This window comes from Callospermophilus lateralis, chromosome 4 (genome assembly GCF_048772815.1).
Source record: "Callospermophilus lateralis isolate mCalLat2 chromosome 4, mCalLat2.hap1, whole genome shotgun sequence".
Lineage (NCBI taxonomy): Eukaryota > Metazoa > Chordata > Mammalia > Rodentia > Sciuridae > Callospermophilus > Callospermophilus lateralis.
In genome coordinates, this window is record NC_135308.1 from 65131541 (window position 1) to 65157917 (window position 26377).

Here is a 26377-nt window from a genome sequence, read left to right on the forward strand (position 1 = left end):
GCAGGCAAGCAGGCAGGCCCAGTATGCCATAAACTATAATGAAGGACCAGTTTTTCCTGTTTTTGTTTTTAGTTCCTCATCTGTCAGTGACAGATATGTGGTCATACTATACATCACCAGAATCCAGCCTGCATGACATGACTCACCATAGTAGTTCAAAACATCCAAAATGATCTGTACCATGTTCAATGAGATGATGACACTGTCACTTGCTGATGTTGCTGAAATGTCAAATTGCACTAAAAGGGCAGGGTGTGGTGGTGCTTGCCTGTAATCCTAGTTATTGGGGAGGCTAAGGCAGGAGGCTCAGAAGTTTGAAGTTAACAGGGGTAATTTAGTGAGACCATTTCTCAAAACAAAAAAAAATAAAATAAAATAAAATGAACTGGGGATGCAGCTCATTGGTAGAGTACTCCTGAGTTCAATCTCCAGTACCATCAAGAAAAAAAAAATTGTACTAAAGGATTCTAAATGTTTACTCTAAGTTCCTACATCTCATCAAGGATAAATAACCAAGAGTTTGCAGACCCATATGGCCCTGAGTGGGAGTTTCTAAGGGGCCATGTAACTTATCAGCTTTCTGAAGCTGGAAGTTCATAGTGTTGAAACTCCCGAGTCCATTCTGGCTACTGTTCTAGGGAAAGCCCACCCTGGGCCCACTCAGAGGTTCTGCTTTTCCTCTTAACTTGTTGCCTGGGATTGTTCCAAACTGATTCTACTCACACATCACTCCTCCTTTTTCCAACCCCACACTTCCTACATTCTCAAACGTGAGGTTTGCCACCTTGTTTCTATTAAGAGGGTAGCAGTGTGGCTTCCCATAGCCTTCTGCACCTGCTTGGTTTTTACAGTTTATAAGAGAGGGCAGAAAAGTGGAATGTTTTTGCTGATACGTAGAATCTAACCCATAACAGGGGTGGAGAGGATACAAATTCAGTAGATTAGACAAAAGGGAATGAAGGGAAGAGATGTGGGGATAGGAAAAGGAAAGACTGTGGAATGAATCTGACACAACTTGTCTATGTACATATATGAATACACCACAGTGAATCCCACTATTGTGTACAACCACAAGAATGGGGTCCTAATTGGAATAAGATATATTCCATGCTTTTATAGTTATAACAAATGAATTCTACTGTCATGTATAATTAAAAAGAACCAATAAAAATACGTAGAAAAATATTTAAAAATAAAATAAAACAGAGGGCAAACTGGGGTGTATCTTAGTGGAAGAGCATTGAAGCCCTAGGTTGGACCTGAGCACTACCAAAAAAAAAAAAAAAAGTGTTATTAAAAGAAAGTGTCCTGTCAAAAGAACTGAAAGCAGGATCTGTAAGAGATATTTGCACACCCATATGGAAAATAGCAAGAGATGGAAACAACCCAAGTGTCCATAGATGGATGAATGGATAAATATGTGGTATATACCTAAAATGGATTATTGCTTGGCCTTTAAAAAAGGAAGGAAATTCTAACATATGCTACAACATGGATGGGCTTTAAAACATGCTAAGTGAAATAAACCAGACTCAAAAGGACATGATTCTACCTGCATGACGTATCTATAGTAGAGCTCACAGAAACAGAAAGCTTAGGGGTAGAGCATTTCCGCAGCAGGTACAGGGTCCTGGGTACACACACACACACATACACACACACACACACATACATACATATATCAGGACCTAGGATTGTGGCTCGGTGGTAGAGCACTTGCCTAACACATGTGAGGCACTGGATTTGATCCTTAGTACCACATAAAAATAAATAAATAAAATAAAGGTATTGTGTTTATCTACAACTAAAATATACATATGTGTGTTTATATAAACATATATAATATATATCAATATATATGTCAGGGAGGAAGAAAAGGAAGGAAAGGGGAGGTACTGGGGAATGAAATTGACCAAATTATTTGTATATGTGTATATATGTATATATGTACATATACGCACACACGCACATACACACAATAATATGTCACAATGATTATACTATTATGTATAATTATAATGCACCAATTAAAAATTAATTAAAAAAATTCAATCCATAGCCAAAAACAAAGTTGGTTTGAGAATTGTATGTGTTCTAAATAATTTGGTAATAAAACACTATTATTCTGGGGCTGGGGATATATCTCAGTTGGTAGAGTGCTTGCCTAGCCTGCACAAGGCCGTGGGTTCAATCCCCAGTACCAACAAAAACAAACAAACAAACAAACAAAAAAATCCACTATTATTCTTATAAACTTCAATTTTTGTTTCTATGTTCACAATTTGATGTTATTTGGAGGTGGTGGTGTACTGAGAATGGTCTGAGCTACATCCTCAGAAAATTTTGTTTTATTTTGAGACAGGATCTTGCTAAGTTGCTGAGGCTAGCTTTGAATTTGGGATCCTCTTGACTCAGCCTCCAGAATTACTGGAATTACAGGCATGTGCCACAGCACCCAGAACTTGGTCAGTTAATAAACTGATACTTTGGAGCTGGGGATGTGGCTCAAGCGGTACGGCCCGGGTTCTATCCTCAGCACCACATACAAACAAAGATGTTGTGTCCACCGAAAACTAAGAAAAAAAAAATTAAAAAGAAATTCTCTCTCTCTCTCTCTCTCTTTAAAAAAAAATAAATAAACTGACACTTTGATATTATAATTTAGTATTTAATTAAGTTGACTATTCACCTAGATAAATTTGAAGGTTTTAACAATAATATTCCTATTATTTTTTTTTCCTAAAAGAAACAAAGTATAACAGTAGTCTCCAGGGGCTTAGAGAAGTTGAACTTGGAGAGGTATTTAATGTATAGAGAATTTCAGTTTGGAATGATGTAAAAGTTCTGGAGTTGGATATTGGTGATGGTTGCACAACAATGTGAATGTATTTATGCTACTGAAATAATTGAAATGTTAAATTTTATGTTACATACACTTACACACGCACACACACACACACCCCTACAAATTGCATTTTAAAAATGTAGAGGAGTCAGGTGTGGTGGCACACCTGTAATCCTAGTGACTCTGTAATCCTAAATTCAGGGCCAGCCCCAGCAATTTAGCCAGGCCCTAAGCAACTCAGCCATACCCTGTCTCAAAGGGATGGGAACAAGGCTCAGTGGTTAAGTGCTCCTGATTAGTTTAGTTCCTGTACTCCACCCGCTCACCACCACCAAAAAAAGGGACCTGGGGCTGTCGCTCAATGGTAGAGTACTAGCCTTGTATGCTCAAGGCCTGATCCCCAGCACCACAGAAGGGAAGGGAGGGAAAGGAGAGAGGGAAAAAAGAAAGAAGGGGAGGAAAGGAAGAAAGGAAGAGAAAGAGTGCCCTAAAAGGCACTAGGTGTTAAGACAGCTGTCAGCTCATTGTTGCTAATTTCTCAGAATGTCAGGCCCACTTCAGCCAGTCCCTACCCCAGAATTGTGCCTGGAAGATTCCTAATCTGCGATGACAGATATGCCAGGCCCCTCACGTGAACTTTCCTTGTCATTCAGTCATTTGCTCCCAATGCATCAACTGTCTGATTTACACAACGGGAATATAAAATCAGATCCAGGTCATGTAACCTTTCTGAGGCTAGGTGTTGAGAATTGCTGATTTCAACTCATTTACGCAGTGAAAATGTAATAATAAGCGAGACCTAATTTCTGCCTGCACAATGCTTCTTCTAGATCAGGCCCAGTCGGTGTCCTCATCCAGATTCTCCACCTGTAGCTCACTTAACTCCAACAGGCACAGCTAAACACTATGGTGGCACATCCAGCCCTGGATCAAGAGTAAAGGCCAAGACTCTAACCATGTCCTTAACACTGGCTTCCCTTTGATATTAGACAAATCTGTTAACTTAACTGTGGGTCTCTGTGTCCCTATCAGTAAAATGGAAATGATTCATTGCATTGGGATGAAAATAAAGATGATACTGGACATTGTGGCACATACCTGTAATTCAAGCAGCTTGGGAGGCTGAGGCAGGAGGATCACGAGTTCAAAGCTAGCCTCAGCAACTTAACCTAAGTAACTTAATGAGACCCTGTCTAAAAATAAAAAATAAAAAGGGTTGGGAATGTAGCTCAGTGGAAAAGCACCCCTGGATTCAATCCCCAAGCCCCCTGTCCCCCCACCAAAAAAAAAAAAAAATTATCAGGTTGATTGTGGTGGCATTATTGACTCTGGGAAGGGGCCTAATTCCTGTGACCAGGCTTCTGCCCCTGGTATGATCTAACCCTTGAAGTTACATTAATATATTCTTTTTGGTGAGGAGGGTAGCAGAGTCCTCATCTTCCTCTCTTGGGGAACACAGTTACTGTCATATATGCCCTCCTATCCCATTCTCTCTTCTTCCAAGAACAGGTTACAACAACCTCAGCTAGGCTTTGGCAAATCACCTTCATCAGACCTTGCAGGTCTTGCAGGAGGCAGCTCTCCAGATTAGTTAAAGCACCTTATTTGTTTTGGAGCCTATTTCAGAAAAGAGAAGGCGCACAAGATGCTTAAGGGTGTGTTGTTCAGGGACTGGGGGGTGTAGCTCAGTGGCACTGTGCTTGGCTAGCATGCTCAAGACCCTAGGCTTTGTCCCAGTAAGTGGGGAGAAAGAAGGCTGGGAGGATGAGGATGAGGCTTTTGGCTGCTGGTCCCCAAACTAATCCCTGTGCATGTGTAAAGAACGTTCTTGACCTCAGGGCCCCTACCTCTTTCTGCTTCCCTTGGATGCCATTGCTTTTTTCAACTAACAAAAGGACCTGTGTAAGACACTTGTTAGGAGAGTAAAAGAAAAAGGAAACAGGAGATAAATGTCAACTCTATTAATAATCTAGAGGCTGTGAGTTCTTAGGGAGATATGTATCCTCTTTACCACTCAAGACCTCAGTTTTCTCATCTGTGCAAAGAGAAGCATAACTAAAAGATTATTTTGAAGACTAAATGAGACAATATATGGCAAGTTCTTAGGACAATGATTGGCCTGAACAAATACACGTTTATTTGCTGTTGTGATTAAGCTTTGTTAAATGCACATGGTATTAACCCGTTAGTGGGGTGAGTGGGATAATGTATGAAGAAAGGCTTTGTAAACAGTGTGGTTTTCTTTCTAAGTCTCTTTTGGTATCTTACTGCAGTCACCCCACATTTCTAGCCTTTCATAATCAGCAGTTATCAAGTATTACCCACTTCTCCCCTCCTGTCTCTCTTTTAAAATTTAAAAAATAAAAATTTTTAAGAGACCCAGGGGTCTCACTATCTTGCCCAGCCTGGCTCTGAACTCCTGGGCTCAAGTGATCCTCCTGCCTCAGCCTCCCCATAGCTGGGATGACAGGTGCATGGTATCATGCCTGGCTTTCCTCATAACTCATTTATCCTTCTAAAAGCCACATTCTCAACTCTGTTCTCCTGTTCTTCTCCTCTTCCAGTCTTCAGTTGTTTCATTCTGGTTACTGTGTCTAAAATGCCTCCTTTCCATTGAGGACCTCCAACTATGGAAACTACTCCTCTCTCTGAAGTCAGAATGGAGTCACCTCCACCCTGATAGGAAAGAGAGTTCCTGATCCCTCCTTTCCACCTGGAAAGAGGTAAAAGAAGGAGCTCAGGCTTTGAACCAGCTACCAGACAATTGTCCCAATTCCTTCAGGGCCTCCTGGGGCAGTGTCAAGCCTTGGGCTAGTTCTAGTCACTGTTTCTGCTGAAACTACTCTATTGCCATCTTATAGAATCAGGTTTTCTTATATTTCTGTAGCTTCTCCAAGACTCTTCGGGAAGCTGAAGATCAGTTTTCTAATCCCAGAAAACATTTGCAGAACATTTTGCCTGAAATTCCCGCAAGTCTGGAAAATGGCATCCAATTAGCTCGGCTGTCTAGTGTGCGTCTTCTTGTTTGCATTCAGCAGAACTGGCTTATTCATGCCTGTGAATGGGCACAAGTGTGAGTGCCAGAAAACACACAGAAGTCCAGAAACGTTGGTTGTTGCATTTACCATGGAGCTGCACCTAGGAATGTGTGGAGCTGAATGTCTCCACCCATCGTACCTTCCTATCACAGCAGTTAACATAATACTCACTATACAGTAGGTGCTCAGTGGGTACCTGGTGATTGGTTAGTTCATGGATCCACTTGCTCATTCTTTCCCAATATGCTGTTTGCTCACTCATGACCACCACTGAACTCTATACCCCCAGCCCCCATGCTGGGGATGGACCCCAGGGCCTCCCACATTCGAGGCAGGTGCTCTACCTCTGAGCTACACCCCCAACCCGGACCTTCTTTGAAAAACTCCAGGATAGTCCCACATCTTCCCTGACATGCATTGTTTGTCTTTGTCCCATTCCATGAAGACAGAAGAAAACATGCCCAATAGGTTCTGAAAAGTCAGTCCTGATCCTAGGGGTCCTGAAAAGACCTAAGTGGCCCTTATCTAGGTCCATCCAAGGACTAAAGCACCTCTTTATTGAGCATGGGCCAGTCTATGAAGTCCTGGACCCTATTATCTTTAAATTATCCTGAAACCATCCATTTCATCTGTGTTGTTTTTTGTTTATTTTTTTTTTGTTGTTGTTATTTGGCTGTTTTTTGGTTTGGGTTTTTTTTTTTTTTTTTTTTTTTTGCTGCTGGAGATGGAGCCCAGGCTACTCAATGGTAACTGATCTACAACCCCAACCCTTTGTCCTTTTTAGTTTTTATTTTGAAAAAGGGTCTCACTAAGTTGTGTAGGGCCTCAACAACTTGCGATCCTCCTGCCTCAGCCTCCCAAGTTCCTGGGATTATAGCTATGCTTCCAGTTCATGAAGGGTCTTAAGTCCATATTTCCCTAGCATAGGGCGGCGTTTATGACTGTAATTGTCACAACACTGACTAGTAAAGGGCCTTTTAAGTGTTGTGGGTTAATTTTTTTTCTGGTACTGGGAACTGAACCTAGGGGTGTTCTACCACTGAACTGTATCCCCAGGTCTTTTTTTGAGGGATGTGTGGGGATACCGGGGGTTGAACTCAGGGGCACTCAACCACTGAGCCACATCCCCAACCCTACTTTGTATTTTATTTAGAACAGCATCTCTCTGAGTTGCTTAGCACCTTGCTTTTGCTGAGGCTGTCTTTGAACTTGTGATCCTCCTGCCTCAGCCTCCTGCACCGCTGGGATTATAGGCATGCACCACCGTGCCTGGCTCCCCAGACCTTTTAATTTTGGTGTTTTTTGTACGAGAGATTGAACCCACAGGCACTTAACCACCGAGCCACATCCCTATCACTTTTTATTTTTTATTTTGAGATAGGGTCTTGCTAAGTTGCATAGGCTGGCCTTGAACCTGTGATCCCCCTGGCTGAGCCTCCTGAGTCACTGGGATTACAGGTGTGTACCACCCTGCCTGACAGTTTGTTTTAGGTTTTGTAATGATGATGGTGGTAATCATATTCTAGAGGTGACCCAGGGCTGGGCCACATCGTCTGGGGCCTCTACTGTTCAACCCCTTGGTTTCAGAAGTGGAAATTTACTAAACTGGACTGTGTGCGAAAAGAATCCATATTCTGAAAGCTGTGGCAGCAGAATAGAAGGGGCATTTTCTCTATCTCTTCTCTTTATCCACTTCCTGGGTTCTGTGCTTTTCTCTGGATATCTAGATGAGCATGAAGCCCTGATAGCCTCAGACACATCCTGGCAAGGGCTCAGATGCCCTGTTTTGGGTCCCTGTAGACAGCACCCAATAGGGAAATTGGTAGAGTCCTTGTGTCCTTGTGTCACTGGCTGGCAAGCCTCAGCCTGCAGCAGCCCCAACCATTCCAGCAGCTCAGGTGCCAGTTTGGCAGGAAGCTGGGAAAGCAACTGGCTGTTCTTCAGGTTTCTAGGCCTGGCTCTGAACAGCAGCAGGCTTTGGGGCTGGTAGGGGAAGAGGCTCAGCTTATTGGGGCCCTGCCTATATGTATCTACTCAACAAAGAGGAGCCAGGGAAACCTTAGGATCCCCCATTCTGCTGCTCCTCTCTTTCCACCAACATTCCTTCCTACCCCACCCGGGCTATGAGGGAGAAGGGGATAGAGCTGAGCAACCACTGATAATCTCCCAGGACAGCCTGTACAAGGGACATATTGCTGGATTATTTATTCATTCATTCATTCATTTTGGTACTGGGGATTGAAACCAAAGGCACTTTATTACTGATATACACTCACAGCCTTTTGCCCTTTTTATTTTAAGACAGAGTCTTGGCTAAGTTGCTCAGGGCCTCACTATATTGCTGAGCCTGGCCTTAAACTTGCAATCCTCCTGCTTTGGCCTCCTGAGCTGCTGGAATTACAGATGTTCACCACGCCCCTCAAATGGATTACTTATTTTTTTTAAATAAATATTTTAGTTGTAGATGGACACAGTACCTTTATTTTATTCATTTATTTTTATGTGGTGCTGGGGATCAAACCCAGTGCCTCATACATGCTAGGCAAGTGCACTACCACTGAGCTACAACCCCAGCCCTGGATTATTTATCTCAAGAAGGAAATAGCTCAACCAGAAAGAGGGAACCCAGTGGTAAGGCACATCTGTAATCCCAGCTACTCCAGAGGCTGAGGCAGGGGAATAGTAATTTACTGAGCCTGGGAAATTCAGCAATTTAGTGAGACTCTGTCTGCAAAAAAGGTAGGGCTGCGGGTGGAGTATCTCAGTGACAGAGGGTTTGCCTAACATGCATGAGTTCCTGGGTTCAATGCCCAGTACAGGGAATAAACCAAACAAACCAGGAAGTGGTAGCAAGCCCTGCTCAAATGTGCTTATGTCCATTACATTTGTGTCTCCACTTTCCCTTTGCATTTCTTTGGTGTTTATGAGAGATTTTAGGCCAAATTAGTGTAAGGAAATTATCTGGTAGTGGGGGTGTGGTAGGTGGGTGCATGGGAGGTAATTGGGGAAGGGATAGGAGAACAGGAATAGGCTAGTGACTAAATAGATACCTGACACATAAGGATGGTGATGTTGGAGGCAGAGAAAAAACTCTCGAGCACATTCAAGCATATAGAGTAATGGAATTAAGTACATAGGGGTCTGTCCTCATTCAAATACTGGCATTGACCTAGGTATTGTGGCACATTCCTAAAATCCCAGTTGAGAGACTGAGGCAGGAGTATCATAAGTTCAAGTTTGAGGCCAATCTCTACAACTTAGTGAGATCCTATCTCAAAATTTAAAGTGTGTGTGTGGGACATTGGGGATATAGCTTGGTGGCAGAGTACCCCTGAATTCAATCCCTATTACTGCAAACAGACAAACCACCACAACAAAACCACCAGAAAACAAAACAAAAATTCCAAATACTGGAAGTCACTTTGACTTTTGGAAAGATTTTTAACTTCTAAGTCCTGTTTTCCTGTGAGTTTATTATATTAAAGAAAATAATTTATGTTCCATTTAAATATAATATTAAATATTCAATGTAATAGGCATATGAATAAATAGGTACATATATGTGTGTATATATATGCCTACTCCATAAATGTTAATTGTTATAGTTAAAGTAATAATAATTTTTATTGCATCAAGTTCCCTGGGGTGTTGTGGACTAGAAAGGAAAGGCTTAGCCACACACCTGTCTCTGTCACTGGAGCCTTGGGTTTGCCTTGAAGATGCCCTCCTGGGTAATAGGTCCCTGGATTTATCTCTGACTGGGTGTGGCACTTATGGTTTCTGGTGGGGTCCAGGCCCTCCTGGCTCTGAGCCATAGCAGCTTTGTCCTGCTGAGGATCTGTGATTGGCCCTCCAGTGGTCTCTAAGAGCAGAACCCCAGCCACTGCTTTTTCATCCGGGGACTCTGCTGTTTCCTGGCATTCATGAAGCTGTGTCCTGGATGCCATGGCCTCTCGTGCCCTAGACAACCCTTTTTTCTCTAGTGGGATAAGGGCTCCATCTCTATTCTGCGTCACTGAATTTCATCACTTTTCCTCTTTGCAGTTTTAGTCTCTAGTGAGCAGTTCTCTATATGCACTCTTGGGGCTTCTTTACAAATCTGTACTCGTCCTGCATCTTTAGGTCCTTTGAGTCTGGCTGAGTAGGTGGAACCAGCCCTTCTATGCTCTCTGCCCCAACCTTCTAGAGCCCTGGAAGGGCCAGTCCTTCCCTTCTTGTAAATCTCTCTGTAGCTCAGGGAAGGTGCAACACTTCCCACTTTTTTTTTTTTTTAGTATTGAGGGTTTAACCCAGGGGGCCCTTTTATTTTTTTGTTTTGAGATAGAGTCCACTAGGTTGCTGAGGCTGGCTTTGAACTTGTGATTCTCCTGCCTCAGCCTCCAGAGTTGTTGAGATTATAGGCATGCTCTACCATACTAGCTTCATACTAGCTTCTATAGGCGCTATGTCCCAAGACTGGAGACAGAACTGCAGAGATACTGCCTCCATGCACTTTGCCTGCAGGATATCACTCCCACCCCAACCCACATGCTTCTGCCTCTCTTCCAGGCATTACCCGCAGCTTCACCCCAGGTTCCCTACTGGTACCAAGAGCTTGGGGTTTTGTTTTGTTTTGTTTGCTGGAGGAAGGGGGTTTAACCCTTTTGCTCCACTATTTATCCCCTTTACTTATGAATGGGCTTGCATCATCCACTGGTTTGGGCTGTCTATACCCTGTTCCATCTGCAGACAGGTAAAATCTATTTTCACATGAGAAAGAAATAAGATGTGGGAGTGAGGGGTGAGGCAAATCTAACTCATTGGAAGCTGACAATATTACTGTTAGTGGGTTCCCTTGCTGTTCACCATGAAGTGGCATGTGTGTGTATGTGTGTGCACATTATTACCTCTTTACACAGTGAAATAAAATTCTTAACATGGTGCCTTGTATATAACCAGTGCTCATTAATGTTAGCTCTATTACTATTGCTATCCTTATAATTACTTACCTGGTAAAATGCCCTACTGAACACAGGTAGAGGTTTGAAGACATTCTTACGTGTTTGGCTGATTGGAGAAAAATTTCCTGGAGAGGGCCATGGCTGTGTGTGTTGGGGCTTAGCTAGTTAGTCTGAGGTCTTTAGTAGCAGGCTTTCAGACTTTATACTTACATGTGGATTTCATCTGAACTTTTCACCTGCCAAATTGTTTTTCTGTTTGTGTTTGTTTTGTTTTTGGTGCTGGGATGCCTTGCACAAGCTGGGGAAGTGCTCTTCACTGAGCTACACCCCCATCCCTTGCCTGCTGAATTGAAAGTGCTTTGAAGTGTTTTAGTTCCTGGGATGGAGTCAGGAACACAGGTCTACAGTTTCACTAAGGAATCTGCAACATCAACCATAGCCTGAGCAGCAAAGAGCTTCCTTTTTCTTCCCCCATGAATGACCTTAATGACCATATGATCAAAAGCAAGATCACCAGAGCAGGGATCAGAAGAAATTAATGCAAGCTTCAGATCTGCCATATCATGACTAATCATAAAGATAACAAGCTGCAGTATGTTCAGTGCTTATTGTGTTGCAGGCACTAAATTCTTTAGGATTGTTTTATTTGCTGTGTGACCTTGAGCCCACAACTCCACTTTTCTGTTTCCTTTTTGTAATCTCTAAAGTGGAGTTGACAACACCTAACAGGGAGGTTGAGAGGAAGCAATGAAATAATGTATGTAAGTGTCTGGAAAAAAGCACCAAAGGAGATGTGTGTGTGTGTGTGTGTGTGTGTGCGCGCGTGCGCGCGCGCGCCATATTTCACCAAAGAGCCAAGATGATAATCTTCAGGCCTTTGATGAGTCTGCATTGCCCAGTGGAGGGAAGCGGGCAAAGCTCCAGCTGATGGGGAATTTGATAGCCTAGCTTTGTGAGGGCAGAATATGAGGCCCATGGTGGTGCTTTATCTGTCACCTGAGATGGGGGTGTCTGTCTCCTGGTACAAATATGACACCTGTTGCAGGAGAAAAAGGCCCTGGCAGCTGGTGCTCTGGGAGGAGAGGTCTGGCCAGGAGCAGCAGGAGTTCGCTTACCAGAGGGCAAGTGACAAGTGTCAGTAGTTAAATCAGCACATTCTTTAGCTCCAAGTTCCCCCAGGGGGGTGAAGTAATGCCTGGATATCTACTGGCAGGATTAATGCAGAAGCCAAGATGTGAGGAAGAAGGGTCCAGATACTCGGCACAGTGCCTTACATGTAATGTGCACTGAGTGAATATTAATGGGCAGCAGGAAAGTATGAAGGACAGCCACAGTGGAATGAAGAGGCAGTGTTGTCTGCTGCTGTGCGACCACAGAACCACTGCTGGCCCACAGTCTGCTTATTCTCTGGTCATTAAGCATAGGGAGAAGAGAATGAGTGTAAACTGCTCTTTGCAGTTCATAAAATTCAAAAGGGACCAAGCCTGATGGTGCATGCCTGTAATTTGGGAAACTGAAGGAGGAGGATCACAAACTTGAGGACAGTCTGGGCTACTTAACAAGACCCTGTCTCAAAATAAAAAATAAAAAGGGCTGGGGATGTAGCTCAGCTATAGAGTGCCCCAGAGTTCAATCCCCAGTACTGGGGGAAATAAAGAAGTGGTGGTGGATTAAAACTTACATCTCTTACATCTCCCAACTCCCCAATTCAAATTGTTAGGAAGAGGAATTTCTCCCTTTCTTTCTTTTTTTTTTTTTTTTTTTGTTGTTGTTCTTTTGTTTTTGCCAGTACTAGGGATTAAACCCAGGGCCTTAGCACATGCTAGGCAAGTACTCTACCAACTGAGCTACATTCCAGCTCCTTCTTTCTATATATTTTTTATTGGTCCATTATAGTTGTAAGGAAGAGGAATTTTATTGAGTACTTGCTGGATGCCAGACCCCATGCTGGGTCTGACATACATAGTTCATTGGTCACAGCTGTCCTGAAGGGCAGGGTTTTGGGTTTTTTGGTTTGTTTTTATCCCCACCATCCAGATAAGAAATCAAGGCCAAAGAGGTACAACCATTTTTACAAGCAGTCACATTTTATAAGTGGTAGTTGTATAATTGCATCTCTCACTCCAAAGCCTTACTTATCTTCCTGCTATATGGCCAAGTCTGCAAAGGGATACTTGTACTCCTTAAATTGCTAAAGGCTAGGCTGTTGAGGATTCCAGGTGTCTCAGACCACCCAGACACACCTATGACCCACGGGCAGGGCCTGGCTAGGTTTAACTTCACTGAATTTTCTCCCTGCAATTCTCCTCCTTTCTTCCCCTCAGTGTTATTTGCCCTTGCTACAGACAGAGCCACCTATTACCTTCAGTTAAAGAGAAATAGCCCTGCACTCTTGTTAAAGGTGGTGATGACAGATTTTACTCAGTACTGTTGTCAGAGGCAAAAGGGACTTCCGTGTAGAACGGAAGCTCAATTCAGCTCAATTCTGAATATGGCAGAGGCAGCTGGGGGGTTATAACCAAAAAGCAGAGTGAGGGGTCAGTGGATGGACAATTACTAGGAAGAGGCCTCAGGGGACCCTTGCTGAACTGGCCTAGCAGGATTGTTGCTGAAGGCAAGAGTGGGAAGTGAGGCGCTGATCAGATATCAAAAGTGATCCCATAGGGTTGCAGGATTCTTACTGAACTGATTTAGCAAGAGTCTTGCTAAAAACTGGGCAGGTCCAGGACAGGGCCCGAGGATGAGGCCTCCTGGAAAAGAGGGCAAAGAGCACCCAGCACAGGAGAATGACTGTCACTTCCCAGCAGATGCCGGGGCGCTGACAACCCATAGTGATAGTTCACTGACCTTGGGATAAGTTGTCTTAGTGTGACTTCCAACAGTCAAAGAATTGGACCAGAGCTGAGAATTCTATGAGAAGGAACCTGCATTTGAGACACGCCTCCATGGCTACACTGATAGGGCAAGGCTGTGTCTGTGGGCATTTCCTCACCACTCTCCAAAGTGGGTGGGATTTAGTCATTAAGAGCAAGGTCAAAAGAGATGACCCAGTCCAAATGCAGAAGCCAGGCAGGGTCTGTCCCTCTCCTCCCTACACTGTGACTCATTTGTCATTCAAGCCCCTGAAGCCCTGCCCCCCAGCCACTAGCTAACAGTTCTTTGGGGGCTGGTAAGGGAGGGGGCTCTGAACTTTAGATCACATGTTTGAGCTGGAATCGCAGGTAATCAAACCACTTACCCCTGAGCTCCTCTGAAGATGGAGGGTACAGGTCCGAGAGCGTTCTTCCTCTTTCTTCCTCTTTCTCCCTTATTTCCCATGTTTGCACTTCACCTCACTGTCCCCTGCACCCAGCTTCTCCAGAACATACTCCTTCACTGAACTCCTCTGGCCTATTTTAGACTGCTGGCCAGCCAGTCATGAAAACAAGAGAGACCTCGATGGCAGAAGGATAAACCTGCATGCGTTCCTATAACAGGAGCAGAGGTTGAATGTCTGCAGAAACCCAAAGGCATAGATTTGCCATTAAGGCATGTGGGATAGAGTTCTGTCTAATATAGTCGTGGGTGTTAACTAGCCCTGTTTTTGAACACTGGGTTCCTCTCTAAAAAAAAAAAAAAAAAAATTGTTCTTTTTAGATATACTTGACAGTAGATTGTATTTTGACACATACACACTGGGAGTATAATTTATTCTAATTAGGATCCCATTCTTGTGGTTGTTCATGATGTGGAGTTTCACTGGTTGGTGTGTTCATATATGAACATAGGAAAGTTATGTCTGATTCATCCTACTGTCTTTCCTGTTCCCATTCCCCTTCCCTTCCCTTCATTCCCCTTTGTCTAATCCAATGAACTTCTATTCTTACCTCCCAACCCCTTATTGTGTGTTAGCATCCATATATCAGAGAGAACATTGGACCTTTGATTTTTGGGGATTGGCCTATTTCACTTAGCATAATACTCTCCAGTTCCATCTGTCTATTGGCAAATGCCATAATATAATTTTTCTTTATGGCTGATTAATATTCCATATGTACCACATTTTCTTTATCCATTCATCTGTTGAAGGGCACCTGGGTTGGAACTGAACTACCTGTTCAGTTCCTTTGCCCATTTATTGATTGGGTTTGGTCTTCTCTTACCCCATCTGTAAAATGGAAGTAATCAGACCTGGCCTATCTCATGAAGTTCTTAGAAGGCTCAAATGAAATTGTGCCTGTGAAAAGCTTCATAAACATCAAGGGGTAGCACAAAACAAAAAACGGGTAAGAGAAGCATCCCCTCTCGACTCCTGCATTCCAGAATGTGACTCTCTATCTTTAGCCACTCCCAGAGTTACTACAAGACTCTTGCACACTGTTGATGCCACTTTCTGTGAGGCCCACATTTGCAGTTTGTGCTCTTCGTCCTGTGTCTGGTGGCTCCCTGTGACTCTGCTCACATAGGGATCCTGTGACGCTTCAGCTTACTGCCATCTGTTGGCTCCTGATGGTGGGTGACTGTCAGTCTCCTTTTGTGCAGTGCCCAACTCCTGTGTGGCAGGCATTCACTTTACCACTGAGCTACATCCCCAGCCTCGTGGGGCATGTTAATGAAGCTGTTGGGAGAGAAAGAGCAGCCCAGTGGAAATCTTTCTGACCACGAGGGGTCTAGTTTTATTTTCACTATTTGCTAAGTGAACTTAGCTTTGTCATTTCACCAGCCTGGGTCCATTTTCCTCATTGGGATGAGGAGGAAGTGACCTTGAAAGTCCCATCTAGATCTTGATGGCCCATGATTCCCAGGTAGGACTAGCAGCTATTTGGGCCCAACAGTTATGCCTGAGAGCTCTCCTGACAGGAAGGAAGCTCTGGCCTCTAGTGAATAACAGTAGTTGATCACCAGACTCTAATTCTCTCCTGCCCTCACCCCAGTGCAGCCCCTGCCTCTCTGCTTGTTGAGGAATGCATGCATGCACCCCAGTAGTTTCCTCTTCCCTCCCTCCCTCTCACCGTCTGTTGGCTTTTTGCCTTCCCAGATGTGTATAAGCCAAATGGTTCCAAAGCCTTCAGGATGCAGATGTCATTGGTCACAGACAGCTTCCAAATCAATCCAGGCTTCACCAGGCCTCTAAACTTATATCTCCAGCAGTTTATAACTTTGTTTGACAAACTCCAAGTTCCAAGCCTATCCTTCTTGGTCTCTCCCAGCTCTGGTTTTATCCAACAACCCATCAATTAATGGTGGGGTAGGCAGAAGGCCTCCCCTACCCACTGTAATCCCCTGTGCTTCCCTGGAGAGGGATTAAGCTGGAGGAAAGACAGCACTTCTTTTTTTTTTTTTTTTAGTGTTGATGGACCTTTATTTTACTTTTATGTATATGGTGCTTAGAATCGAACCTAGTGCCTCACACATGATAGGCAAGCACTCTGTAATAGTTCTACTGCCTGAGAGCACAACCCCAGCCTGAGAGCACTTCTTTTAATGTCCATTTCTCCATAGTAGCATTTGGGAAGAAATCAATCTCCAGGGGCACCTGGGGAAGAATCTCAGCCTGCAGTGAGTCAACAGTGGTAGATTGATGGTCACACCTGGCCTGGCTCTTGTGATTTCTGGAAGGTAGCAAATTCTTTTTTTCAGGGAGGGTACTGGGGATTGAGCCCAGGGACCCTTTACTATTAAGCTACTCTAGCCAAGCTCATTTCCTCTTTCCACCCTGTGGACCTTGGCCAAGGTTTTTGTTTGTTTGTTTGTTTTGGAAGTGGGGTACTGAGGATTGAACCCAGGGGCTTAACTACTGAGCCATATTCCCAGCCTTTTAATTTTTTTAAGTTGCTTAGGGCCTCGCTGAGTTGCTGAGGCTGGCCTCAAACTTGTGATCCTCCTGTCTCAGCCTCCTGAGTTCCTGGGATTACAGGCATGCACCACCACTCCCAGCTTGGCCAAATTTTTAATGATCCCTTGCCTCACCCACTTCATGCCTACCATATGGAGGGGGTGAAGAGCAGAAGGGAAGATAATTACTTGTACTATCTCCATCCCTCCAAGCTTACAGATTTATGAGGTCCTCAAATTATGTTGACCTTACTTTTCTATTTGTTCCTTTCCCTAGGGTATGGCAGCTGGAGAGAACTGGCCAAGGCTCTGGCCAGCAGGAACATCCCAGCTGAGGATCCCAATCTTCAATTCTACCGTCCCCAGAGGCTGAACCTCAAGGTATGTGGCAGGGGCTGCACCTTTCCCTGCTAGTGTGTTAACATGGGCCTTCAGTTGTTCCACCTCCCCTGGCTTTAGGGAAACCTCTGCTCTGTCCTGTGAGAGACAAGAGGAGAAACAAGTAGTGGAATCCCAGTCTGCCGTCTGGGATTTCCTGGCTGAGCCCATCCTGCCCTCCTCAAAACCTGGTGCTAGCACTAGGCCTGGATTTCCTGTTCTGTCTTTGCCGCATTATTCAAGCTACCTGCATCTAACCTGCTCCATGCATGCGGCCTCCAAGTCAACCCACATGTCTTGGTGCTAGGAGTGCAGCTCAGTGGTAAATGCTTGCCTAGCACTGTGAGACTCTGCATTTAATCCCCAGCACCACAAAAAACAAAAAATCAAAAACAAAAACCAAAAAACAGGCATCATGGTGGTGCATGTCTATAATTCCAGTGACTCTGGAGGCTGAGCCAAGAGGATTGCAAGTTAAGTCTAAGTTTGGCCATTTAGCAAGACCCTGTCTCAGAATAAAATAAGAGAGCTGGGGTGTTAGCTCAGAGGTAGAGAGTTCCTGGGTTCCATCCCCAGTACTTGAAAGAAAGAAAGAAAGAAAAGGCAAATCAAATAGCATGGCCTGCCTTTTCCTGTTATGGAGACTGAACTGTACCTTAGTGAAAATAACCAGATGCTTGCTACTGAAAGCCAGAGGACAAGCTAGACAGACATCCCTCCCTGCAAATAGCTGGGTGTGTGGTTTGTAATGGAGCAGCATTTTGCTCGATTTAGGAAATTCCTGCAGTGTTTCTTGAGCCTATGATAGGTTAGGGAAGTTGGGGTCCAGCTCAGTCTGGAGGCCCTAATCGAGTATGCAGCAGACATGGATGCCTAAGCCTGGACCAGAACCAAAGTGAATCTGTGGACTTCATGGCAGGGAGGATTTGTACCTGAGGAACTCCCACTTACTGAGACAAGTAGTGACAAATCTGGGCACAGCCCTGGGGGAAGTAGAGGAAGAAGGAGTCAAAGCCCCTGCCCTCAGGAGGCCCTGATTTAATTAGTAAAAAAAAAAACAAAAAACATTTTTCTCCATATGGGACAAATTGAGAAAATCTCAAAGCTCAGGAGCATATGCAGATGACACTGTTAAGGACATATTCTCCTGAGGAATATGTGTAAGTGAATGGGAGTGTCCCTTAGGTCAGAAGCTTCCTGGGGGCAGGGACTGCTTCCCCACAGGCACTTTCAAGGGTCCCTGAATCCTGTTTTGTTCCCAGGTTCTCACCCTAATGTTCTCACAGAGTTCATTCTTTGTTCTTCCACTAGGACCAAGAAATTGACCAAAGTGGGAACAGTAACAACAGCTACTTGAGGTGGAACAAACCTGTACCCTGGCTCTCAGAGGTAAGGGACTCTTCTTTGACAGGATTAATTTCTTTTCTTTCTTTTTTTTTTTAATTAACAGATAATTCCAGAGATCATGGAAAACTTTCTCCTAGGGAGTATGACCGTTATGTTTGCCCCTGGGGTTCCCAGTTCATTTGATTTTCTTCTCTTAGAGAAGGAGCCCTAACATTTGCTCATGCCTACTGTGTGCCAGGCTCTGCATATCATCTGATGCCAGCTTTTGGACCTTGTAAGGTAGTATTTGTGTCAGTCAGCTTTCCATTGCTGACATAAACAACTCACAGGGAGGAAAGGTTTATTTTGGCTCACACTTTCAGAGGTTTCAGTCCATGTCACTTGGTTCCTTGCTTCTGCTTGGAATAAGGCAGTACCTCATGGTGGGAGCTTGTGGCAGAGGAGGCCTGTTCACCTCATGGCAGCCGGAAGCAAAGAGCAGGAGGAAGGGGCCAAGGTCCCCATATCCCCTAACCATCTAACTTCCTACCACTCGGCCCTGCCTCCGAAAGGGTCCTCCACCTCCCAGTAGGACTGCAGGCTGTGGACCAAGCATATGGGCCTTTGGGAGACATTGCAGATCCAAACTATAGGAATCATATTCCTTGTTTTATAGGTGGGAAAAACAAAGCTCAGGAAAATTACGTGACTTTCATGCCCAGGCCAATCCCTAATCTTAAAGATTTAACAAGTTTCTCAAACTGTCTTGGACCATTAAGTCTCATAAGATATTCCAGGAAGAAAGGAGTTTATAGTTAAATGAGTTAAACAAAACAAAACTGTGTACTACATCTCTTCTTGGAAATGGACATTAGCATATGAAAGATTCTGAGAAGTTCTGCAGTCATCTGTTCAATTTGGTTGAGCTCAGCATGGTCCAACTTATGTGCCCCCAAATTGCTTGTTCCATGAACTATCTATTAATATTCTATGATGGTAAGGTTATAAGGTATATGTATTAGGAACTCTCCTTTACAAAATGTCTTAGAAAACAGTTAAATGTGTTAATAAAAATCATAACCAACTGGGAATGGTGTGTTCACTAACGCTGCATAAACAAAAAAGCACAACCATCCTCATACACTGTATTTATAGGCTTTAGTACTCTTTTCTTTTGAGTAAGAGATGGAGGCTCAAGGAAATTACTGAGCATACCCAAATTGCGTCCGGTAAATGCTTGTGCTAAGACTTAGGACATGGTGCTTTGGGGATGAAAATTTTAAATTGGGTTTTATTTTAGTTTGGTTAGAATCCAGTGTCTTTTTGTCTCGAGGCCAGTGGACCTAGGTTTCTTTTCTTGATTGGGTGGTGTTGGCCAGCTCATTGTCTTCAGCCACACCTATCGCACTGATCTCTTTAGCCTGGGTGGTTTTATTTCCAGTCTACCCACTTGCTCTGGGCAGGAGTGAAGGAGGCAGTACGGTACCAAATGCGTTGTTAGGTTAGCCACCCTGTGAAGCCGCCTCTTTTGAAAACCCTGAGAGAGGATGGATTACAATACTGGCCCACTTGTACTAGGTGACATCACCAGGTAACTGTGCCCTGCCCCATCTGGAGATATCGTTTTGAAAAGAAATTCTCTTACAAATCATTTGGTCTGGTGATATAGTCCTCTCTTGAGAGCAACTTGGATCATTTTTCTTAATGAACTAACTATTTTAAAAGGTTATAATGACACACTATTCTGCATTTACTAATAATTAATTTCCCCCAATTTTTTTGCAAAAGATATAAATATATACGTATGAATATGTAATAAAACAAAAACAGTGAATAAAAAGTAAGTAATAATTAAAATAGAATTAGCTTTTTTTATTTTGAGACAGGGTCTCACTAAGTTGCTAAAGCTGGCCTCAAACATGCAATCCTCCTGCCTTAGACTCCTGAGTCACTGCAATTACAGGTGGCATCACCCATCAGGATTAATTTTTTAAAGAAATGTTTGAATCTGGGCATGGTGGTACATACCTGTAATCCCAGCAATTTGGGAGGTTGAGGCAGGAGGATCACAAGTTTGAAACTATCTTTAGCAATATAGTGAGACCTTGTCTCAAAATAAAAATAAAAATAAGGCCAGGCACAGTGGCGTACACCTGTAATCCCCATGACTCAAGAGGCTGAGGCAGGAGGATCACAAGTTCAAAGCCAGCCTCAGCAATGGCAAGGCTGAGACCCTGCCTCTAAATAAAATATAAAATAGAGGTGGTGATGTGGCTCAGTGGTCAAATGCCCCTGAGCTCAATCCCTGGTACCAAATAAAATAAAATAAAAAGGGTTGAGAGTGTGGCTCAGTGGTAGAGCACCTCTGGGTTCCATCACTAATATATTGAAAGGAAAAAAAGAAACTTGATATTTTAGTACATGTGTATGACCATTTGGGGATGGATGACTGGTTTCCATTGCATGTTTTTTTTTTTACATATTAAAAGTAGCTTAGAAAAATCTTTATTAGTACTTGGATAAGATGTGCATACCTGTAATCCCAGCTGCAAGGAAGGCTGAGGCAGGAGGAAGAGGATCCCAAGTACAAGGCCAGCCTGTGCAATTTAGGGAAACCTGTCTCAAAATAAAATAAAAAGGGCTGGGGATGCAGCTCAGTGCTTGCCTAGAATGCATGAGGCCCCGAGTTAAATTCCCAGTACCACAAAGTAAATAAGTAAAATGAAAGTATACAGTTCAGTAGCTTTTAGTATATTCATGAGAGCTGTGCATCCCTCATAGTCAATTTTATTGTTAATTACTTCTAACAGAAACCCTGCACTCCCTAGCTACATCCCCCTTCCTTACCCTCTTCCCGACCCTTAGAAAACAGTCATCTACTTTCGCTCTCTCTGGATTTGCCTGTTCTAGATACTTCATAGAAATGGAATCATACGATATGTGGTACTGTGTCTGCTTCATCATTTAGTTTGTTTACAAGGTTCATCCATGTTGCAGCAAGTGTCGGTGTGTCACTCTTATGACTTCATTAAATGCCATTGCACAGATAAGCCACCTTTGTAAAAAATTCTCCAACTAAGACAACAAAAGGGATGTTTTATTGTATATATGTTACGCTTGCCCATGACTGAAAACAGAAAGCCACAGGACTGGGGATGTTTTATATGAGCAATGGGCCTCTCAGAGGTGGTCTTGGTGATGCAATGGTGGTGGGAGTTCTCTCCCCTGAGAGAGTTCTGGTCCTCAGCATGCCGTCCATCAGCGTGTACCAGCTCCCTGGCCTCTGGCATTTCTTAGTTCTGCTTCTTTGGATTCCATGGGCCCACGAGCTACAGTTTGCTTGGACCTTTTTCTACTTCTGCACTTCAGTCAATCACTTCTTCACATGGCCCTCAGGGCTCAAAAATTTCTAGGAAGATGGTGCCAAGGTATTACATTTTATCTAACTGTTGGTAGACATTTGGGTTGTTGGGGTTTTTGTTTTTTGCTTTTGCTATTTTGAAAAATGCTGCTGTGAGTATTTATGTGTAAGTTTTTGTATGGATCAGGCTTTGCTGTTTTCAGATCTCTAAATCACCATCATTGTAGTTTGTCTTATATTCTGTACATTTTAAAAAATTTTTAGTGGTGCTGGGGTAGATTGAACCCAGGGCCTCACACATTCTTGTCAAGTGCTCTACCATGGAGCCACATCCCCAACTCTTTCATCTTTGACTGGTGGAAAGCACTTGATGCTTATAGAATAAATGCAGGGACATGTTGTTCTGGGCTCAGCTCCTGCAAGCTTTTGTTCATTCAGTGATTAAGATGTGCTGGGGGCACCGGGGAGGGCTATTGACTCTTTCTGGGGAAGGAAGAGAATACTTCAGAGAAATACTTGAGAAGAGCTCAGAAGAATGAATAAGAGTTTGACACATGGGAAACCTGATAGGACCTTTCAATCAGGAAATGACATTTATAAAAGCAGAAGTCAAGAGCGGGACACTTTAGGCAAAGACAGGCAGTATGGTGTGGGTAGAGCGTAGGTATGATCAGGAGGAATGTGAAGTGAGACTAGCAAAGTAGGTCAATCCGAAAGGCCAGGGAGAGGTTTTTGTTTTGTTTTGTTTATTATACTGGAGATTGAACCCAGAGATGCTTAACCACTGAGCCAAATCCCCAGCCTTTTTTATTTTTAATTTTAAGACTAAGTTCCTTAGGGCACCTAAGTTGCTGAGGCTGGCCTCGAACTTGTGATCTTCCTGCCTCAGCTTCCTGAGTTGCTGGGATTACAGGTATGTGCATCACTGTGCTGAGCCAAGGAAAGAGAGGTTTTGTTCCAAAGCTGTCTGGAGGTTTAAGCAGCAGGGCAGCCTGATCAGATTTGTGTTTTAGAATGATAATTCTGGAGACAGATGAGGACTCATTGGAAGGGAAGAAGCTGAGATCCACATAGGTCTGCTGCAGGCCTGGCAAGCCTGGCCATGGTCCAGCAGAGGACGGATCAAGATGGTGAATGTTCCAGTGTGAGGACCCAAAAGCTGGCCTCACCCTTTTGATGCATACCCGCTTAAACCCTCCCCATTTCCACAGAGTTAATTGCTGTGTGTCCTTGGGGAGTCACTTTGCCTCTCTGAGCCTCAATAACCTCACCTCTAAAATGAGACCATTCCAAGAGTATCTTCTCCACTATTTCTTACTGGAAGTTCCAGAACCATAATTGGCCATAGATTTTCTCTGGCACTTGGAGGAACCTCTGCCCTTCCCTTAGCCCCTACTGGACAGGGAGAGTGTGAGCAGAAGGCAGGATTGGTGTGCTGGAGTCCCATATTCCTGCTAGATATAAAATCCCCCACACTTGGAGGGACACAAATCCAGGTAGGGTTCCCAGTCCAGGCCTGGGAAGGAGGAGGGTACCGATGCTTCCCTGAGATAACCCTATCTATAGCCAAGGGTAGGGCAGGCCCAGTTCAAAGGCTAGCCTGATGCTGGTAAGGGTCTAGACTTCCCAGGAAATGGCCAGCCCTTTTCCAGCAGTCCCACCTCTCCTGGTCTGGCTGCCCCAAAGTGTCCCAGGTTCCATTCCTAAAGCAAGAAAGGCCCTGAGGGGCAGGGGCAGGTGGCCAGCCAGCCTCCCTCCTTCCCCCGCCCCAGCCCCCTGCAGCCTCTGACTTGCAGGCTGCACACAGTGGACTTCTCTGGTGGCCTGCCCTCTCCCACTGCCCTCCCTCTCAGTTTCTGGATCTGCCCTGAAATCTCCCAGGGAGGAGGCAGAGAGCAGGCTGTTGGGAGGAGACAACTGAGTCTTATAAACTGGACTTGAGGAATTTCCCCAGAACTAACACAATGTCCTCTTTCTTTGCTTCCTTGAAGGCTTTAACCCGCCTCCCACCTACCCAGCCCACATTCCCTCTCCCACCCATCCCAGCCCCCAACTCATATTCCTGTGACTAATGGCTGCTTCCCAAGGTCCCACATTCCTAGCACTGACCAGGCCAGCCGGCCCAGGAAGGGCCAAGTTACTGAAGGGTCAGGGAGGGACAGGCTGCCCTGTGTCTTTTCTGGATCCAGTTATTGGGCCATGTTACCCCCAAGGCCGTGGCCATCCCACCAGCCACACCCAGACCTTTGGCTGCTGAGGAGCTGCTGCCCTCCCTCCCTCCCTCCCTCCCCTCCTCCACTCTCACTGAAGACCTCCTGCCACTCCCTTCCATCTGGGCATCCCGTTTGGGTGTCCCTCCCACCTCTGCCCAGGTTTCCTAAGGGCAGCTCAGATTTTGGTAACCGATGGGCCACGGAGGGGAGGGACAGACTGGGCTTGTTTGCATAGTGTAATTAATTGAGGCACCTGGAGATGAAGCTCTGGGGACAGGGAGGAGGAAAGAGCTGAGCGAGGGAAATCTGAAACTCTGGATCTTCTGGGACAGCATCCCTGCGTCCCCTTTTCTCTTGGACTTTCGGCCTTTCCACCCACCCTGGGTACTGGTTTCTGCCTTAGCCCTTTCTTCTGAAGGGGGCCTCTACTCCAGGCCTTCAGGCCAGTCCCGTCCCTGATCAGTGCCATGGCCTGAAGGGGACAGACTGCTTCTACCTATCAGTGCTGCATGAGAGGCTTCTGAGTGCCTGGGAGAGCCGCAGGAGGCCCCGGGTGGGAGCAGCCCATAGGGCCCCCAGATACCTCCCATAGCTCTTTACCAGCTGCTCCCCCAACCCCAGCCAGAAGCGGGAAGACCACTGCGTAGATAAGGTTTCACCAGCAGACAGCTGTGAGGCTTTCCTCTCATTAGGAGGTGCAGCGGGGAGGGGGCAGAGGAGGGGAGCAAGTTCTGAGCTGAAACCCAGCTTAGCTCCTCCTTCTAGCTCCCTATCATCTCTGCTATTCCGTCATGGCTATTACCACCCTCCCTTGCCTGGGGAATGCAAACCAGCCCCCTTCTTGCATGAAATGACAGGGTGTGTGTGTGTGTGTGTGTGTGTGTGTGTGTGTATTTGCACATGCATGGCTGGAAAGACAGACCCATCCTTAGGTCAGGCTGTGGAGGTTGTGTTAGTCAGCTTTCCATCCCTGAGATAATCCACTTACAAGGAAAAAAGGTTTAGTTTGGCTTATGATTTCAGAGGTTTCAGGCCATGTCACTTGGCCCCTTGCTTTTGGGCTTGTGGTGAGGCAGTATATCATAACGGGAGCATGTGGCAGAGGAAAACTGTGCCTCCTTGTGGCAGCCAGGAAGCAAAAAGCAAGAGAAAGGGTCCACGGTCCCAATGTTCCCATCGAGGGGACATGCCCAGTGACCTAACTTCCATTCACTAGGCCGCACCTCCTAAAGGTCCACCACTTTCTCTTTGCACCATCAGTGAGGACCAAGTCTTCACCACAGGGGCCTTTGGGGTGTCACGGATCCAAATTATGGCGGTTCCTGAGAGGAGCTGGGGGTGCCAAATGGGAATGGAGGCATGACCACGAGCCGCACCTCACAGGAGCCCTGGCTTGGCCTCTCCGTGTTCCTGGAGCTGTGGAGCCACGGGACATGGGTCAGGTGCTCACACTCACCCACCATCCTCTTCTCCGTATAGTTCCGTGGCCGCGCGAACCTGCATGTGTTTGAAGATTGGTGTGGCACTTCCATCCAGCAGCTCAGGAGGAACCTCCATTTCCCACTGTACCCACACGTGAGTGCCTGCCTGGCAACCCTGCCTGCTTCCCTCCACCCCAGTTTCTCTGCCCCAGTCCTGTCTCTCATCTCCTGCTTCCTTCCTCTTCCCTTGCTTCTTTTCTGGTCCATATTCTTCCCTTTATCTAGTGGGTCTTCCTTTCCTCTGCCAGGAATACCTCTGTTGTTCCTTCCCAGGGATTCTTTCAATTCCTCTACCACCTTTGGCATCATTTCAGTTTCAGTTATCATAGTGGCTCAAAATATAGTTTACTCAAAGCCGCCACAGACAGTTGTGTGGGGTGTGCACTGCATAAAGACATTTGAATGAGGAGGCAAATGGGAGCTGAAATCTGCGCTCTGCTGGCCAAGCCACACCCTTGGTCCCATCTGTCTCTGAAAACCAGGAGGGCCTGGTTTTCTCTTAACCCTGAGTAGAACAATTTGCTCCATTTCCTCTTCCCACTTCTGAGTTAGTGTCCTTCTATTTTCCTTCCATAGATCCGCACAACCCTGAGGAAGCTGGCTGTGTCTCCCAAATGGACCAACTATGGCCTCCGCATCTTTGGCTACCTGCACCCTTTCACTGATGGTGAGGCACCTCAAAGCCCCATCTTCCTTTCTGTTCCCGAATTCTGCTGGGGACTCAGAGAACATAAGCCTTTAGTTGGGAAATAAACCTGCCATTGACTGACTGGACCCTCTTATCAGAGAGAGAGGGGAAATTGAGTCATGGTGAGGACCCATCCAGATCCCCCTCAAGGCTGCAACTTCTCTCCCTATCTGTATTGGATTCTCCATCTTCACACTGCCCCCAGGATATAGAAACATCCCCCAGCCAGGCATGGTGGCCCACACCTGTGATCCCAGCTACTTAGTGAGATCCTGTCTCAAAATTTAAAAAAT

At 45.1% G+C, this 26377-nt stretch overlaps 1 protein-coding gene across 1 annotated transcript in view; it reads left to right on the forward strand.

Annotated features, from left to right (window-relative positions):
* The window catches only part of B4galnt3 (beta-1,4-N-acetyl-galactosaminyltransferase 3), a 103418-nt gene that overhangs the window by 54536 nt on the left and 22505 nt on the right, over window positions 1–26377 (forward strand). The window contains exons 2-5 of the mRNA XM_076852539.1: window positions 16915–17018; window positions 18327–18404; window positions 25395–25490; window positions 25973–26063. Coding sequence (XP_076708654.1) covers window positions 16915–17018; window positions 18327–18404; window positions 25395–25490; window positions 25973–26063 — 369 coding nt within the window. The remainder of the gene's footprint in view (window positions 1–16914; window positions 17019–18326; window positions 18405–25394; window positions 25491–25972; window positions 26064–26377) is intronic.